Consider the following 20,168-nt stretch of genomic DNA (forward strand, 5'->3'; position numbering starts at 1 on the left):
GCGAATGTATGCCTCTCCTCTTTGCTCATTTTGAAGTTATATTTTAAAAAATATTTTCTTGGTAAAATTGGTGATCTTACTTAATTAAAATTAACGGATTTTTTTTTTTAATTCTGAAAAATATTTTGCGAAACTTCTGGAGCTTTACTTTCAAAGCTGTTTAGGAGTATTTCATAATTATTTCATAAAGTGTGTAATAGCAAAAAAAACCTGCAATGGAACCCGCCGGAGCTTGCCACTAATAGTGAGCTGAAGTCATTAAATTATTAATTTTAGTGTAAAAAATGCGCCTGGCCACCAAGGATCTTACCTTTAACCTTAGCTTACCTTTCCTTAGGGTCAATAACAACTAACAAGGGTAGGAGGGGACGGCGTTTATAATTTTTAATTTTTGTAAAAGTCAAAAAGATTTATTACCACCAAAACTCTAATTTATAAATTAAACTAATTCATGTAAATTTTAATAAAAAGATTTGGATTACGTCAGAATCCGATTTAAATAGAATTAAACAAACGAAGACAAGCGAATTTGAAAAAATGTGCAAAGTGTTGGAACTACTTACGTATCCCCGCAACAGATGAGCTTATTTCAATTTATGTGCCAAACAACTTCCCCTACTTCACTTTTAATCAGTTGCAGAGAGAAATTCGCGTGAACCGAAAGTACCACATACGTGCACACTCACATACACGTAGAAGCATTAAAATACTCATACAAATCAGTTAAATCCGTTTCGAGTGGGATTAACATCTTTCTTGACTGCTTGACAGACTATATTTTGGTGTTGGTGAATTAGTTGTTTATCTGCGTAAGTGCCTGCATAACCATTACCGTAGACTTTACTCGCACTCACCTTCTCATACTCACTAATCACTTTCGCCTTGGTCACTCTCAGTGAAAACGTAATCGCTACCGTAATCAGAAATTTGTGTTTGTGACGGGTCGAAAGTGTTAATTATGTCATAATGCCAGCATACCACGCACATTTACATACACTCGTACCATCACATGTTTTACTACTCGCTGCTTGGTATTAATTGGGAAGAGAGTTGTACTAAAGTGTTTGCATAGCAATAGGTAGAATTCGCCTGTGCGTTAACTCAAACTGCTCAATGCGAATGATACCAATTCACGTGCTTGAGATATCCGCTAATTTTAATAATTTTATTTCAGATAGGATAGTTTGATATAATAACTGACACTCAATAAACTACTACTTAAATATGTACATATTCAAGTAATATGAATGTTTGTGTGTAGGTAGTTACACATCTGCTTGATGGCTACATTGAGTTTGCACTGACTTACAATTCCATTTGATGTGGCTAAAATGCGATGTAGGAAAATGGTTAAGAGATAGCTTCACGGTACATAAAAGGAGGCTTAAACTGTAGCCTCAGATCGCTTGAGAGTAGATCATTTTCTCTGAGCGATGTACTAAGTTTCAGGATAGAAGGTCTTATTTGGTCGCTGAAAGTCTAAGAACGGCCTCCAGCTTTAGCTCAGAAGTAACCAGATGATCCCCAAACCTGGCCTGACACACATTTCAAATAAATATAAATATAAAAATAAAAATAACGGGTGATCAATCATGAGGTGCTTTTTTCAATAGTTAAAAAAAAAACAAAAATGTAAATTATGTTCAAAACCTTTATTTATCATTTGAAAGGACATTCTTTGACATTTACTTTTTGAATATGACTTCTTTCAAATGTTGGCCGCAACTACGCTTAAGGTGGTCCATTCTGAAGGTCCAATTTTCAATCACTCGTTCGAGCATTTCGACTGGTATGTCGTGAATAACACGCGTAATGTTGGCTTCCAGAGCTTCAATCGTAGCTGGTTTATCAGCATAGACCTTGGACTTCACGAATCCCCAAAGAAAAAAGTCCAAAGGTGTGATATCACAAGATCTTGGTGGCCAACTCACAGGTCCCAAACGTGAGATCAGCTGCTCTCCGAAATGACTTCTCAATAAAGTCATTGTTTCACGAGCTGTATGGCAAGTGGCTCCGTCTTGTTGAAACCAAATGTCGTAGAGATCATTAGATTCAATTTCAGGTAGCAAAAAGTCCGATATCATGGTACGGTAGCGAGCACCATTCACAGTTACGTTGCGGCCATCATCATTTTTGAAAAAATATGGACCGATGATTCCACCAGCCCATAAACCACACCAGACCGTTGTTTTTTCTGGGTGTAAAGGTAGCTCTTGAACCTGTTCTGGTTGCTCTTCATCCCAAATACGGTAATTTTGCTTATTGACGTAACCATTGAGCCAGAAATGCGCCTCATCGCTGAACAAAATTTTGCTCGAAAACAGCGGATCTTCTTCAATCTTTTCAAGAGCCCAATCAGCAAAACGGTGACGTGCAGAAAGGCCATTTGGCTTTAGTTCTTGTACGAGCTGTATTTTGTATGCTTTTAAATGAAGATCCTTCCGTAAAATTGACCAAGTTGTTCCATACGACAGTCCAAAGTGCTGAGAACGGTGCCGAACCGATTCATCGCGGTTTTCACGTACACTCTTTGCTACTGCCGCTATATTCTCAATGCTTCTTGCTGGACGTGGTCTATTCGGTCGAGAATTATCCACCAATGAATATTCGGATTCAAATTTGTTGATGGTATGTAGAATAGTGTTTAAGGCAGGCCGATTATGTTGACCATAATGCGGTCTAAGCGCACGAAAAACATTTGTCACAGAACGCTGATTTTCATAATACAGTTGAACAATTTGTAGACGTTGTTGCGGTGTGAGTCTTTCCATGATGAAATGCCAAACGCTGTTCAACAAATCCACGATGACAGTTTGCCACAACTCGCGCGCGATCTGTAAAAAAAACGCAAATGAAAAAAACTCCTCTTAATTGATCACCCGTTACATATAAAGTGCTCCAAATTGAACAGCAAACTACAGCAGATATTAAAAGCCACAATTTTCATTTCTTCCCAAGCAAGGTCTTCCCAAGTACCAAACACCAACAATTGCAGAATGATATTAACCCATATCCTTAACTTAAAACCTTCCAGGGGTATCTGCATTGAACCAATATCTGATGCTGAAGGGATTGGAAAGAGTTCAGCATGAATTGTACTCCAAACCTTTATACTGGACCTCCTTATATATGCTTTCCTTTAACTCATAGTGGAGCATAGAGCATCAAACGATTCGTTAGCTGCCTAAAGCAGAGAAGTAACGACTTGTATGGGGGAAAAAAGTTGTATAGCAGAAAATGGGTCAACTAATTCACCTTGTAGAAGGTTGAGTGCTTCAGATATAAAATTCCAAGGAAATCTTAAGTGGAGTGATTTCGAAGTGGGGTGAGTAGGCAGACTTGCCTAGCAGAGCAGTAATGAGTAGACCCGAAGAGAGAGTAGAGTCAGTGGTGCTGCCAACTAGAGTTTTTGAAGGTGCACAAATTTTACAGAAAATTCTAGGTTTTCTAGTGCCCATGAAATAATTTTTTGTGGTATCATAATTGAATACATTTTATGGAAATTTGTGTAAGAATTATTGATACAAAATAAAAATATTTGATTTTCTTAGTTTTCTAATGAGAAATATGCAATTCAACTGTAATTGACGGTATTTAGTGTTTTTCCCATGCTTTTTAAAGAAAGAAAAATATTCGATCATTCGTTATATACTACAAAAATCGCCAGCAGAAAAAATGTCAAAAATAAACTACAAATCTTGATCTTGTTTTTTATTATACCAAAATCCAATGAACTTTAAAACTGCATGCCTGAAATGTTTCCAGAAAATCTAATAAATATCTCTGAAATTATGATGAAAAGTTTGTGAAATGTTTATAATTTTGTATTAAGAGGTTGTATACCTTGTGAGCTCGAAAAAATGGACGGTTGTCATAATTTTTTTTAAATATGTTTTAGAACTTTTATTCAAATGAAGGGTAACTCTCGAAAAATACATTTTGGTGTTTTTATTTTAAGAAATGTTACTATTTATTGTTGATATCGCCCCTCCCCCGAAACGCCGTTTTTTAGAATAGGCTTGCGGTGATCACAGTAGCGCATGAGCAGCTCAACTGAAATCCAAAAAATCAAATGATTATTGTAGAAAATGTTTTTTAGTAAATCTGAACGCTTTATTTACCCAAAGAAAATTTTTTTCGATATAAAACCACTTTGCACCAAAAAAACGAGTTTTGAAGGATTGAAAAATTAAAAAAAAAATAATTCGAACGATTCACGAGTTTCGTTCAGATTCAGGAGGTTGTAACTTCGAATAATTTAAAAAAAGTTTATGCAAATCGGTCAAATAGTTTTTGGTAAATAATGATCATTGATAATGATAATTTTCAAAAAAATATGTCTTCGAGATAATCGCGTCTAAAGGTTTGCATGCACTTCTCGTTCCAAGAAAGGTTGCGCGCTTCCACGGTCTGTAACTTTCGTTCTAGTGCTCTGATCTCTATGATTTTTTGAGTTTATATTTTTGAGATGATGTGCTGTTAGAATGTGCCATAAAAATGTTCAATTTTTTAGTCCAACACAAGGTATATAACCCCTTAAATTTTACTTTTAGAAAAAATAATTAGTATGCAAACAGAGAGAAACATTTTCAAAACAGGTCAAATGTTTGAGATATTCTAGCTTTTTGCGGGCTGTACTTAGTTGATTCTCTTGAATTGCTTATGCTAATAATAATAATAAGTAGTGTGATTTCTCTATTAAAAAAATTAAATTTTTCTAAAGCTGTACTTATTTTTTATTAATAATTCTTGCCCAAATTTCTTCAGAATGTTTTAAGTATTTTGATGCAAATTAGTTGAGTTTTTTTTTGTAATTTGCATAAAGTTTGATAATTTCATTTATATGGACTTTATATGAAAACGAACTATCGTATATATTGCGCCTTGTATTAATAAGGCACAAATAATTTGTCAAAACTGGTCATAAAGTGATCATGGGACCAATGTATACAAAATTAAAAAAAATCTGTTCCTATCCCCGAGCCTGAATTTTCTTTTGTTAGCTCTCGCATGGAAGGTATCAAATTAGCTAAATATTAATACGTGTTAAGTTTTACGTATTTCCTAACTAAGAAAATCGATTAGGAACTTTATACTAAATACTTCTGAAAATAATTTTTTTGTAAAATATTCATGCATTTCTTTTGTAGCATATGTATATTCATTCAAATAAGTATTTCATACAAAATTATTATTATTATTTGTAGGGGTTATATACTTACACAACATAACCCTATGTTAATTAGCACACCATAATAAATATTTTCTAAGGACTTTGCTAAAGTGAGTAGTTTTTAAGCTTATCGCTCCTTAATTATCTGCCATCAAAGCTTTCAATGAAACGAGGCATACTTTTCTGGGCGATTCATATACATAATTATATTTATTTGCATTTCCTTCTCCACTACATCGCTTTCCTTATTACGCATGCACTCGCACTGCTCCAATATCTACATAACTCAGTTCTTCAATTTCATAACTCCAGCAACACTTTCGTTCGCAGTGTTGCGAGTTGATTCGCAGATGAGATATCAAATAGCAGAGGTGGTGACATCACAAAATAAAGCACAGTAAACTAGAGAAAGACAAAGAAAAAGAAAGCAATGCGTGGAAAATATTACAAAATCATTAACAAATAAACAGCATTCACCTTTTACTTAACACCTACACACCCACACATATGCACGTATCTCCAGAGTCTGACATGCATCTATAAGTAAATGTATGCGCATTTCTATTCCCTACTCCACTTTCAAGTGTTGCAACAACGCATTGCAAAGAAAGATGTGTAAAAGAGAGTACGCATGTACGCACTTAACGGTATTGCAAATTTTTCCTGAAACTTGGAAATTAAAAACCTTGCAAAATACATACCTTTCCACTGTTTTTTTTTTCAACTCGCTTGCAACTTTTTCGAAAGTTCAATTTCATTTTCTGCGCTATATTTGTAATGAAATGCAATCCTGATAGAGTGGGTATATGCATACATACATGCAGATGTATAAATTTGTATCTGGGGATGAGCTAATGCGGAATTCCATAGAAAAATTCGTTTCAGCTGCAACAGTGCCTTGTAATCGAAACCCTTTAACTACATTTTTACAGGTGAATGCTTGACTGTTATTGCCTATCAAATTTGAGCTCGTTATAGTGCATATACATACATATTTGCAGTATGGTTGTACGCTAGTATTGACTTGAATTACTCGACTTGGTAAACATTGACGATATTTGAAGTTTGATAGTTCATAGCATTTGCGTTATTAAACCGCTGGGAATTCGAGACGATATTAGGAGCCGAATGGATTGGATTTTACTTGGATTGAGGAATAGTTTGCAAGTGTCCATGAACACTTCCGTTACATATCTTATCACATGAAGAGATATAATGCAGTTTTCCGCATTGGAATAATGAAAGAGTTGGATATTTTCGTTTGCACAACCACAGCGAATCAGTCAGTAGTCGTTGAAAGAAAAATTGTACCAATAAAACTACAATAAAAAACCGGGCGTTGATGAAAATCTATTGCGCTTTCAGTTCAGGGGGCACTGGACCTACACATGTTTATTGGCATGCCGCTGGCAGAGACTATGAATACGATCTTGCTTTGCCATGCCGAGAGGGGTCGGTCACCCTACGGCAGGTAACGCGAATCTGGGAGCGCATTTCTGTTATAAAAAACTTATCGTAAAAACCAGCTGTCATTCGTAGAAGTCACAATTCAGCGGACAAACATACCCAGAAGCCTAGCAGAACGAGGCATTCGACAATTATGTGCCCGTTGGTACTGATTGATTAAAAATTATAGGAAGCAAGCAATTCTTATAATAATAACATGTCGTATGAGTAACACATTCCAAGGTCTCTGAAATATCGTTTTATCGACTCACTCCTGCTCTCAGAAAATATTACCCAACAATACGGCTCGTGCATGTGCAACGGAACAACATTGTTTGTCCTTTACGTAACGCCACCCAAGAAGAAATCGGATTTCGGGGAGCCCGTAAAAACAATTGTTACACCGAGGAATGCCACACTGCCGAGGAAGACCAGAATACTGTCTACAGGGCCACGCTGCAATCGGGCGCAACGCGAGTCATTTGCGATCAGTAGCGGGAGCTGAGAAAGGAAGAGAGATGTATTAGCAGAAGGAAGAAATGGGAGTGCGGGGAACTTGAGATGCTGGTCAGTAAGAAAAACGCCCGAAAATTCTATCAGAAGGTTCGGCGGCTTACATAAGGTTTCAACACCGGGGCATTTTCCTGTAAGAACAAAGACGGCGATCTAGTGACTGACATCCAGAGCATACTTAAATTATGGAGAAAACCCTTCTCAAACCTGCAAAACGGTGACAGCTGCGCATGTCACAGAGAATGTGAAGATCCCGATACCCCAATCGTTGAAGACGGAATTGTCATTCCGCTACTCGATCATGACGAGGTGAGAATAGCGATAACGCGGTTAAAGAACAACAAAGCCGCGGGCGCCGACGGACTGCCGGCTGAGCTATTCAAACATGTCGGCGAGGAGCTGGTAAGGGGCATGCATCAGCTTCTATGCAAAATATGGTCGGATGTAAGCATGCCTGCCGAGTGGAATTTACATAAGTCTGCTCTGCGCAATCCACAAGAAGGGCAATACTGCAATCTGTGCCAATTACCGCGGGATTAGTCTTCTAAATATCGCCTATAAGGTTCTACCGAGCGTATTGTGTGAAAGGCTGAAGCCCACCGTCAACCAACTGTTTGGCCCTTATCATTGTGGCTTTAGACCTGGAAATCTACGATGGACCAGATATTCACAATACAGATATTCAAAACCGAGGCAAAAAGCGTATACTGTTTTATTATGACAGTGCTAGACGATAGAGAGATTAATGGCACTGTTGACACTATAGAGGTTTACTTCCTATGTCATATCGGGGTTGTAATTTTAGCTGCTTTCGATTGACCAAATTTCTGCTCGTTAGAGGATTCTGCTGCTCGCTAAGCTAGAATTTTTTATTTGAATACAACAACAGTTAAGCAACGTTGAAGCGCCTTTGTTTTTAGCCGCTTAGCTTAAAAGCGACATGCTTGGGCCAGCGGTTGTAAGTAGAATCAAGGATATTTTTTTTATTGTTGCATATTTCCAGACGGGATGCATTGAGACACAGTGCTACCAAATCACATCCAACGTTTCATTCAAGAAAAATGTTTTACTATAGTCACAACTCCCCAGGTTCGGTTTTCCAGCTCAGTATCACTACTAATTCCCACTGGAACGATCCGGATCAATTTGATGGGTGTTGGCAACACTGCTTCAGAACTTCTACTTTTTTAGTATTTTTAGTATGAAGAGTCTTAAACAATTATTTGGATTCTTCCACAAGAATTGTTCTAGGGAATGTATTCCGGATTCATATTCTTTATCTCATTTCATGGAAAATACATTTGTGTAGAGGTTTGTGGATGTATTCTACATAACATTTGGAGTACATGAATGGAGTACATTTAAATTCAGCAGAAGCTTGCTTGAATCAATTTTTGCACACAAAACTTAAAAATTTTCCACTGATGCCTTAGTGGTTCTAAATCAATAATATCACAAGTTCATCAATCAAATTCAAGCCAAATAAAATGTATTTTATTCTAAAAGTTCCTTAAAACCTGAAACATTCTCACGCAAACCTCTCACGCATGGCAATAATACAGCAATGAATGCACAGGAGGTCACAGATATGCACTAGAACTCCATGTAAATCATTCTTTACAAAGATGCGCGAGTACAGAGCTACCAGCAGTTAAAGTTCATTGCTTTTACAATTGATGCAACTCATACATTCCCATTTAAATCAACAGAAGCTCAAAAATAAGAAAATATTAAGCAATTCGCGTCTACGGATAACTAACATCAGTATTTCTCAGCAGAACGACAACAACTATAAAAAAACTACAGCTAAAGGCATCGAAAAGTCAGACAACACTGGGTCGTCACTTTGGCTGGCCACGCAAAACAAACCAGCAACAACAATGAACAACAGCTCACAAAAGTGACGGAAAAAAGTCGAAAAAAACAACCTGAAAATTCGCTGCATACTCATACATAATTTAGTGAAGAATGTGGAGATGCACGACAGACAATGTAGAAACAGCGGGTGGAGCTGGCGGTGACGTCGCGACGTTAATTGAGCAGCCACAAGCAACGAGGGAAGGCAGTGGCTACCGGTGGATAGCAGGGCACTGGTGGCGTCGTGCAACGGTGATGGTGGTGGTTATTCGAGAGAGTGGCGTTGATTGTATTGAATTAATAAAAGCAGGAAATTTCAATGGAGACACATGAATGGCATGCGCGGACGGACACTAACTCCGAAATACAAACATATCTCTTGACTGGGTTGTTGGGGTGGCTGACGTTTTTCATAATTATATTATACTGTTGCATTTTTGTTGCACTTGCGGATTGTTTGCTGATGGAATTTAATTAAATAATACATAAATTTCTTAGTCTTTCACTAAATGTGTGTGAGTCACTGGTTACGGTGATTGCTGTTACGGTAATGCATATGAAACAAATCCAAAGTCAGTCAATACAACTTTTTTCTATTGATAGCTTCACGAAAAGAACCAGTGATCTGGAAAGATAAAGAAATACGAGCGTAGTAGCGCACAAATGTTTGCTTATATATTTGAAAATAAAAGCATGGACTAGAAAGAAATGGTATTGTGGGCAGTCGGATTGTTCCAAGCCCTCCACTGCCCACGAAGTGGAGGCTCAGGGACGGATAGGTAGCATGAGAATTCATTGCTCCTTTGCATATTTCCCAGACTCCTTTTTAAATTACAGCAGTTTTTGGAGAGGAAGAAACGTAGTTGGCCTATTCTCAATAAATCCGACCCAAAGATATAGCATCCCCTTCTTCTTAGTTGGAACTATATTATATAACATCTAAGTATGATAAAGGCCGCTCAACGGCATGGCAAATATTTTGTACTATCGTCATCTCCCAAACAAGATAGATACACCAGATCGCCGTTGGTGCCTATCTTATCAGGGCTCGTATCTCAGTTATTCCTTTTGTTGCATTTATAGTGGCTTTTCCTTTGACTGTTTTTCATCAATTCACATTCTCTTAGAATTCTCTCCGTGTTCTTACTGAGCTTTGAAAAGATTTTCTAAACTTTCTTGATAGTATAAACATAATCAAGTCTCTGAGCGAACTTCGTCAGGTGCAATTTCGCTATCAAAATTAAGACAGTACATGAGATTGCACGCAACCAAAGCGATTGGGAATTTGATGTACATTTTTTTTCCATTTTTGCGCTGTCACCAATTATCGGTGAAAAACTGTAAACAAAGTTGCCTCATTTGCCGAAATGTTTTGCCTATTATAAACATGATTTAGGAACTTTGATGAATTAAATTAATCGAAAATTTTGGTTTCATTTTTTAATTCATTTTTGAAGCGAATTACGTTTTGGGTCTGTTTAACTGGGCGAGAAGTTGCGACAAATATTACCCAACAGCATCGCTCCGCAAGACGGAGTTCGCTCAGTAATTTGATTGTGTTTAAACTATCGAATATAGAGAGAAAGATGAATTTGTATATACGATATGTATAGCAAATAATAGGCGAATTGTGTAGAAAATAGAGCAAACTCAGATGCCGGGCTCAGACACTTTTAATGACCATCTGTGAGTTTTTATTAGAGGCGCCTTCGATTCACCACTGCTCTGCCCGGTTGACCAAAAATTTGAATGTAAAAGCAACAACAAAGTTAACTCACTATTTTCTTGTAATATAAATATTTTAATTTGGTTTTATACCAAAAACTATTTTTTTTTCCTTGTTCACTCCGCTCAGGAGCATAGCGCCTCGACAAGACTCAGTCTTGCGTTGGTTTCGTTAATCTATTTTTGCTTTCTGACAGGGTAGGTGATTTGCCTGCCGCTACCAGTTCTAAGTAGTAGGAATGGACACCTGTCGTAGCTTAGTAACAACGCCTTCTTACTGCTTGAAGCGCCATCTGTGTGCCACATTTTTCTGGCCGAAGGATCACCCAGATGGTTGAGGACTTTGCTAAATTTCGTGTGTCTGCGCTATTACCGTGATTGCCTGCTTCCTCTTGCTGGCGCCTCTGATGCAATGTGTAACTGTGTGTTTTTCTTTATTTTTCTGCTTGTTTTAGCAGGCACAATGCAAGTAATGCAGTGACTTGTTGTGTGGGAGTAAGGATTGAAAGGATAAGGTTGTTGCGGTTGAGGAATTCATTGTTATTTTTTTATAGAAACTAGGAAAGTAGGTGAGTTTGGAAAAGTACGAGAACCGTGCTTTGCGTAGGATTCGAACCCACAACTTCTGGGATGACAGGCTAGTGCACTTACGCTAGACTACCGAGGCCGCCAAAAACCATATTTTAAGCTTTTTACAAAATTTGGAAAAATTCAAAAAATTTAAAATTCATTAGTCAGAATTTTAAGAAAAATGTCGAGTATACAGTTTCATAGCCCGTTGAATTTTCGAGCGTTAAAGTTCAAGTTTAAGTAGCTTAAAAATCGCTTTGATTTTCGACATTTTTTTTCGCTGGCAGTCTTGTACATTTTCTTTGTATAGCAAAAATTTCGACATTCAATGTTATATTTTTATAAAAACAAATAAGAAATAAGTAAATAAAAAAATAATAAATAAAATAATTTGGAATGTGTAACTCTGATATGTGAACACAGGTGTTTATCGTGCATGAGTTTCGGAAAAATACATAAATTCATTTAAATGAAATGATGACAACAAACAATTTTTGTGGCAAATAAATGTTAAAGAATATAAAACAAGCGAAAAATTATGGATAATATTATTTTAAGCATGAAAACTAAGTTAATTTTTTCTGATATATTGAGAAAAATAGACTGTGAAATAAAAATAATTCTTATTCGCCGAAAATTATATGATTTAAACGTTTAAATCAATTGAAATAATCTTTACTCAAATGAAAAAATAGCAACAAAAACACCGCTGGTGTGCATTATTTTAATGCTATTTAAGTGGTTTGATAGCAGATTTCGTAGTTCGCTGGGATTTTCATTTATTTTCCGTATTTTGTGCTTTTAGTTTCATGTCTCACTGTGCTTTGCTACTTAAACCAAACGAAATTCGTTGCATACCTCTAGGCACTCAAGTTTAACGGCTAGTTTTTCTAATATACTTCACAGAATGTCACAAAAACTCGCACGATTCGTTTCTGCTGCGTTGGATATGAGGGCAACATCTCCATTAATGACACAGTTTGCAAGCCCGTCTGCCGTGGCGGTTGTGGACGCGGCTACTGTCAGACGCCGGATGTGTGCAGCTGTGAGGCGGGATATACAGGAACGCATTGCACGCAAAGTGAGTTGGTTTATAGCAATTTTGATAAATATTTCTTACTTAGTTCAACATTTTTTAGTAAAATTGCAAGGAATTTTGTCTTAATTTAAAATTTGAAATTTTTTTATTATTTAAAATTTTTTTCAATTTTTTTTCAGGATGTGACCACGACCACTGGGGTGACGAGTGCAAGCAAAAGTGCAAATGCCAAAATGGCGCCGTTTGTGACAATAAATCGGGCATTTGCCACTGCACCACTGGCTGGACTGGAGAGTTGTAAGCATCCAAACTGAAGCCAGGCTTTTACTTGTTCTTTATCAACATTTTTTTCATCTTTTTCCTTCCATGCAGCTGTGAGTTACCTTGTCCTAGCGGTACGTATGGCGTCATGTGCCACAAGGAGTGCGAATGCGCGGACAAGCGTTGTCACCCGCAAACGGGTGCCTGTGGAGATGTGGCAAGCGCCGTGATGCCCAACGTCACGCATGTCATGATCCAAACACTCAACTCCACCATCGCCAACATAACGCACAAACTCGATCGTATAGCGAAAAAAATTGTAACCATAGCAACCAGCACCACTGTACCACCGCATCTCACCGCCGCACCTGAGGTAATTGTCATCAAGCAAGAGGATCAGCATGCGCCGAAAATTATTGTACATCAACCAGGCGTCGCCGGTGGCTTGTTGGGCGACTTACATGGCGCGGTAGGGAAGACACCAGAGGTGATACATGTAATCACCGCTGCCGCAGCAGGTGCCGATTGGCCAATGCATCCAAATGGTTCACTTATGGGTGCGGCACATGATGCTAAATTGAGTTTGGCCGGCATTGGGGGAATGGCTGAGCTGCCCATGCACACCTTGGCGCCCACACCCACACCCACCGCAGCTGAACATGACGCCAACTTGCTCAGCACGCTGCTCATCATACTGCTCATCATTATTATTGCCATTGGGATCAGTTGGCTCTACATATACAGGCGCTATCATTGGCAAAAGCAGCGCGCCGAAGCAGCGTTGGCGGCACGCAATGCCAGTTTCGGCGGGCAGTCGGCGGAAATGGGTGTTGGCAGTGGCAGCGCGGGGGATGCTACGGCAATGGCTGGCGTGGGCGGCAAGAGTTTTCTCAAACCATTGCCCGACTTGCCGGCCTTCACGCAAATGGTGCGCAACAAAATCGAGGGTATGTAAGTGTCCAGGTCGCATAAATAAAGCCGAGGTGCTGTACTAATTCAGTTTAATTTTCTTCATCCGCAGGACCCGAATTCTATGATGCGCCCAGCAACAATTCATCCGTCAATACCACCGCTTATGATTACGCACGCAAACTTTCGCTCTATTCAGTGGTGTCGCCAAAGTCGCGCAAAGGCAGTCCAGATTCCCATCTTTACGACGAGATTCGCTATCCCTCGGCACATCAGCACCAGCAACAGCAACACATCTTTAACACTCAACAAAAACAACAGCAACACAATCAGCCACAGCAGCAACTACACAGCCACCAACAACAACACATTCTTAAAGCTCATACTGTGGCGCCACCAATACCACCACATACGCAACAACCGCCAAAACCAGTACAACATCCTCAACTGGCTGCTTATATCGTCCAGCAGCCTTTGACCACTGCCGCCACTCCTCACCAGCAGCATCACATCACCCACCTGCTTATTCCACCGCAGAATGCCAATTTCCTTCAAGTGCCATCATCGGTTGTCGCCAATACAAATTCTACCAACAACAGTGTTGCACGAAAAGTTGCGCTCATTTAAAATTTGAGGGATCTTCGTGTACTTGTACGTTTTGCAGTTTTTTATAAAAGTATTGTAAATGCACCAAATATTTTTTTCTATAATCGTCATCATGTCATTCATTTTATTTTTGTAAAATATTCTTAAAATGCATACATCTGTATTTGTATACTCTATTTGTTATGAAGAATAAATAAAAAACAGAATTTTTGAAATTTGAACTTTTTTGAACATCGTCGCACTTGTCGCACAATGGGTTGAAGAAAAGGACCATGATGGGTTACACCAATTATAAAACAGGAAAAGCCGTTGGAGTGGGGCCTCCTGCCGTTTTGTCTTTCAACCTCACATTTTTTACAGCTTATTACAATTTTTCTAATCCAGTCTCAAGTTGATCTAATTATTTGAAAAAAAAACTCCTATGAACTAAATTTCGAACGCATTGATGTTATTTTAGCTGCCTCTGTTAAATAAAATTTAGTTCAAATTCCAAGCGCTAAACGGGCCCATCTGTATATACTAACTTTCGTAGAAATATCTAATCAGGAACAAAATTTCTTACTCATTGATGTTATTTATGCTGTCATAGTAAAAAAAATTGTCCTGCACCATATTTACCACTCATAGTCTTTAAGGTTCTACTCGTATAATAAAATTTAATGGCACACATTTTTGTGGAACCTTTTAACCCAACATTTCTTACCCTCATGGCTCATTTTGACTTTTATGTTTAAAAATATTACATTAAGCAAGGGTTCAAATGTTCCACAAACATGTGTATTCCTCGAAAAGTTTCAGAAAAAGACAAAAAGAGCGGGCGATCACCGTGATTAGGTACCCCATTAATTTGCTTATAAATGGTGGTTAAGTTTCAAGGGCCGGTGTTGATTTGGAATAAAATTTTTTTAGGAAATCATTATCTTTTGTCTTTATTATGATAATATTGGTATAGTTCAATTACGTATGGAACAAAATATCGGCCAAACGGCCGCTATGGCATCGGCGGCACACGTCCACCCGATAGTCCAAATTTTCGGGTCGAGGAAGCTAGCACCGCCACAACGTCAAAATCAAAAACTTTTTGTGCCCAATTTATGGGCTATTTATGGGCTAATTTTGGGCCGCAACAAAAATTTTTGGGCTCTTCTCAATCTAGAATCATTGACACTTCAAAGTGGCGGTGCCAGCTGTAAAATAGCCAGCACCGCCACAATGATAACTCGAGAACGGTTGGTCGTAGAAAAATCTCAAGCATATCAAAATTTTCAAATGCATACAAACAAAACAAAAAAAAACCACCCCCTCTGTGTACACTAACACCCACACTCAATTTTCGCGTAAATAATAATGAAAATGGCAAACTAAATAATTTTTACAGCAGTATCATTACAGTTACATGCTTCTTAATAGTATTCAGCTGCAAAATAATTTTTAATAAATTTTTTAAATTTTTTATAAATGAAGGTTGAGTGAACGATCAACCGTTCTCGAGTTATCGCTGTACCAATGTTGGCTATTTCACAGCTGATATGCAAAACTGAAAATTAATCGAAAACTATACAAGTCCAAAAAATTTTGTTGCAGCGCATAAAGTAGACAATATTGTATGGAGAAGTAATTTTTTTAGTGTCCTATTTAATAGAGTTAATATTTGATGATTGAACCTTTTTTGTAGGCAAACTAACAGATGTGTCATATAGTGATAAGAAAAAAATCGCAATCACACGAAAATATATAGTTTTTTTTATTGATTTTGAGATCCAAAAAAAAATTAAATATCTTTAATTAAACTATATTATCATATAGGTTTTATAATTTCATACAGTAAATATAAAAACAAACTATTCATTAAAATAAATATTTATTTTTTAAGCTTATAGATGGCTACATGTGGCTGAAGCCACGTACAGTCTTTTATTTTTTTTGGCTTTTGTTGGGGATTAAAATCATCAAACTCTATCCATGAGTTATCTCCACACAAAACAAGACCCGTGTAATGGCCATTTACCGGAACTGAAAAAGAATCATAATTTTTAATACTTTCATGGCAATTTTTGGTGTTAGCGATTCATTACCTTCGTTTTTTGAAAGAATATTTTCTTTATTCTCAATGGCGGTTTTTAATTTTTTCATTTCTTGATTTCTTGTATTTTTTCGAGAAATAAATTCTCTAAATTTGACGACACCAAGTAGCTGCAGTTTATTTTTATTCTTAAATTCAATACATTTTTGAATATCCTTCAGTTGTATATTGCAGTTATTATCGTCTACAGGGTATATCTCGACTATTGCAAAGGGCCCTAAAATAAAATTTTTTTAATTAAATAAAGTAAAATATTACAAATATAAGAAAATAAATTTATAAATTGATACACACCAATTCGAAAATCAATATTTGTTGTTATTTTGCAGTTTCGACATGGCTTTGCATGTCTAATAAATACAGATTCCTCCAAATACTGAGGAATTTGTTTTATTTCGTTGAGTGGCACTAAAACTGTTGGCCAATCCTTTTCTATGGGAGCGCAGCCAGTACTACAAGTTTTGATCGTTGTAAAGCTGGGAATTTTTGAAAACAGTTTTGCGCATAATTCTCCAGCGTTAATTTGGCATTTCACTGCGTCGATTTCCTCTCCTTCTTGAAATGGCATCAACGATTTTAATAATTTTGCTCGCGTAATGTACATGCCGTAATTCAGTTGGTGGGTACTCATGCTTGCAATAAGATCGAAGAAAATCAGTTTTGATTTTTTGCAGCACTCCATAAAATCGGCATCGTCAAAACATGCAACCGTGAAGATCTGAAATAAAATGTAACGATTGCATAACAATACAATAACAAAATTATCATATTAATTGTTTTTATTGGAAACTTCGCTATGATGCGTGTATATATTACCTGAGCAATGGAATCAAATGCACAAGTGTTTGATAAAACTGTGGCTTTTCCATCGACTGGTACAGGTGCAGTGCAACTATTTCCATTTTTTAATACTGGAAAGCGTTTAAGTGATTGATGCAGTAAAAGCTGATTTTCGGTAAAATTCGGCTGCAAGTATAGTGATTGTGTTTCAACTTTTCGTTTTTTTTCTACGGCTATTTTCTTTTTTTCCTCTTTTGCCACTAGCCCGTACCAATTTTCATAAGTTCTGGAGGCCAGAATGTTCTCAATTTCCTCTTTTGACATCCGCAGACACAATTGACACAGATGCTTGTCCAGTGGCTCATCTTCAGGAATCGTTGCAGCAAACGAGGACGTGCAAATTTTGCAAGTAACTGAGGAATCACGATGAAGTGGTTCCTTGCAGAACGATCGTGGAGAATTCACATCTGTTGGCGATTGTTGTGAAGACATCGTCGGTGTCATATCTATTCCACTCATATGCATTTTCCCATCAATGATGTCTGTATGCTTTACAATAAAATCATCCACACGAATTGGAAATGTCATGTTTCCAAAATATCGGTTTCTGATGTTATTGAACATTGACTCACTGCAGCTGCTCGTCGCCGGAACTCTGCCATAATTGAAAGTATCACGACAAACACACGACCATAACGGAAATGTTTTAGATTTCCTTAAAATATGATTAGTGATGTCCGGGCAATAATGGGCATTATCTGAATCTGTATTGTCTTCGTCATTGGTGATGCACCGTGGAACAATTTCATCGTGGATGGTTTGGGCAAACATCAAACATTTACTTTGTTTTCCGGAATCGTTGATGTCGACATCGTCACCTCGACGTGTTTCGTTCCATATATCATCTGAAATGCACAATTACGAATTATATCATTTATATATACGTGTATGTAAATGTCTTGTACTCACCAGTTTCCTCGGTTAACGCCTCTTCAGAAAGCAAATCGCCTGGAATTTTGGTGATCATCTGAAGCAATTTGTTTTTATAAAATTTGCACATAGTCGGCTGATTCGATGACGTAACATTACCGTCTTTCTCACACATACTGACAATCATCATAGATCGCAAGATTTCACGAAAGTCTTCAAGACTGCGACTCATAATGAGAAGGCCAAATACTGCCATGTAAAATTTTTTTACGTTTGGCAATAAGCGCATTTTTGAATTTGCGAGTATATCCCTCCAATTTTTTATAACATGGGCGACATCCATCCTTATGTAGCATGTTGGAGGATGTAAATTCTCTCGTGTACTCGTTAGGCATATGTCAGCATACTCGTTAACATTTTGATATGAAGTAAAACTTCGAATCGCCGCATTGAGTAATGCCAATCCGCCATCAGTGACTATCTCTTTTGGCAACGGAACGCCATAGCTTTTAAATTCCAAAAGCCAATAATGAATAATGTTGGTGTTATGAGTCGCTGAGAACATTTGATTTACTTCAAATGCGCTACCATCGGATCTCCGGGCAACCATCTGGTAGAGGAATACTGGGCCTGATTGATTCCCATTTGGAAATTTGATGCGTGGTACATATTTTCCACTGCCATCAAAAGATATTTGTGGGTGAGCTTCATGCATTGCAAAGACTTTATACCTTTGGATTTGGTAGGACGTCGAGTAATGCACGAAAAATGGCTCTATCGAGAGAAATTTAATAGTCCCCCTCAATTTCTCAGCCTGCAAGATGTTAAGTGCAGTGATTACATCTTTATGAACATAGAGTTTTTGAGTTTTTTCACTTTTTATTCTTCTCAATACCGATGCACTGTAAAGAGTGCCCGGTTCAGGATCACTGCATTTTACCATTTTTTCCTTCGCACGGAGAGCTCGAAATGTTGACGGAGCAATATTTTTTGCATGTAACTCATTCCCAATATCTAGAAACGAAACATAAAAAGTTAGCGATCACCTGCGACCTTTTGATTTTCATTTTTTATTTTGAAATTATACTTTATGATTCGATCAACTCAGTCATTTGACGTCTTATGGTTTTTCGTAATTTTTTTAAAAATGATTTCAAATCTCTCAAAGATCTTTATTATTCATCAATTCTTGGTGAAATAGTGTGTCAACTACTTTGACTAGAATTGATACAATAAAGGGTTTATGCTTCAAAAATTCATTGAAATAGTTTTTATTCGTCTATTTTAATTTGTTAAAAAAAAAATTTAACATCAAGTGTCAGATAACAGGTCGAATCTTAAAAAAAATTTAAATGATATTTACCTTCTCGCTCAGGGGCGCGACAATATCGTTTGCCACATTTGCCAGTACCCCGCGTTATCAGACAGCTCACATTAACTGTACTTTTTCCGATATCACTTATTATTCCCTCGATTTCACTGCCACACTTACAATACCCCGAGAACGAGCCGGCTCCTCGTTCTGATGACAGGTGGTGTTTCCTGAAGTGAAATCCACATGAAATTTTGTACATCGCATACAGGCGATCATTCACTGCAACCTCCCATACACCGGGTTTGAAGTGCAGCACTTCTCGCTTCTTGTTGCGTCGTCTTGCGTCTTTTGAAGAATATGTATTTCTCTCCGTCATTTGGTTAAATTCATCCGGTCCGAAGCAAATTAATAAATTGTTGCTTCTATCAGGGCAAGATGAATTAACCGAGTCAATTGTATCGTCAATAGGGTGGTCGTCCTCATGTTTTTCGTCTGATAATCCGAAGAGTTCGTCTCGGATGCCATACCGATTACAGATCACTCAGCTATAAAGGGCCGATGCGGATAACCCTGTTTGAGCGGATAATGTTTGCCACACATTGTTCGATTTAGATGCAACTGAATCACCGCAAACTATATCATCCTTAAATGATAATATACATGTGTTAATTTTTTGACATTTGTCAAGATCACGAGGCCTACCGCGTTTGACACTCATTGTCTATAAAAATTACGTCCACGTGAAAAATTGTCAAAAATTTTATGTGTCTACGTATAATATTATATTATGATATATATACACACTTAAATAATATATATACACACTAAAATAATATATATACACTTTAATAACATATACACACACGATGAAAAATGGATTGTTACTTTAGTTAGAAACAATGCAAGATGTATCGAAGGAGCCTAGAACATTGATACTTTCGCTGACAATTTCTCTAACTCA

General features: G+C 37.4%; 1 protein-coding gene across 1 annotated transcript in view; it reads left to right on the forward strand.

The window, feature by feature from the left end:
- LOC129247877 (uncharacterized) overlaps positions 1-14,203 on the forward strand; it is a 31,827-nt gene extending 17,624 nt beyond the window's left edge. Inside the window, exons 2-5 of the mRNA XM_054887238.1 lie at positions 12,191-12,365; positions 12,503-12,620; positions 12,696-13,531; positions 13,606-14,203. Coding sequence (XP_054743213.1) covers positions 12,191-12,365; positions 12,503-12,620; positions 12,696-13,531; positions 13,606-14,120 — 1,644 coding nt within the window. The 3' untranslated portion in view covers positions 14,121-14,203. The remainder of the gene's footprint in view (positions 1-12,190; positions 12,366-12,502; positions 12,621-12,695; positions 13,532-13,605) is intronic.
- Positions 14,204-20,168: the final 5,965 nt, after the last annotated feature.

Source organism: Anastrepha obliqua, chromosome 5 (assembly GCF_027943255.1).
Source record: "Anastrepha obliqua isolate idAnaObli1 chromosome 5, idAnaObli1_1.0, whole genome shotgun sequence".
Classification (NCBI taxonomy): Eukaryota; Metazoa; Arthropoda; class Insecta; order Diptera; family Tephritidae; genus Anastrepha; species Anastrepha obliqua.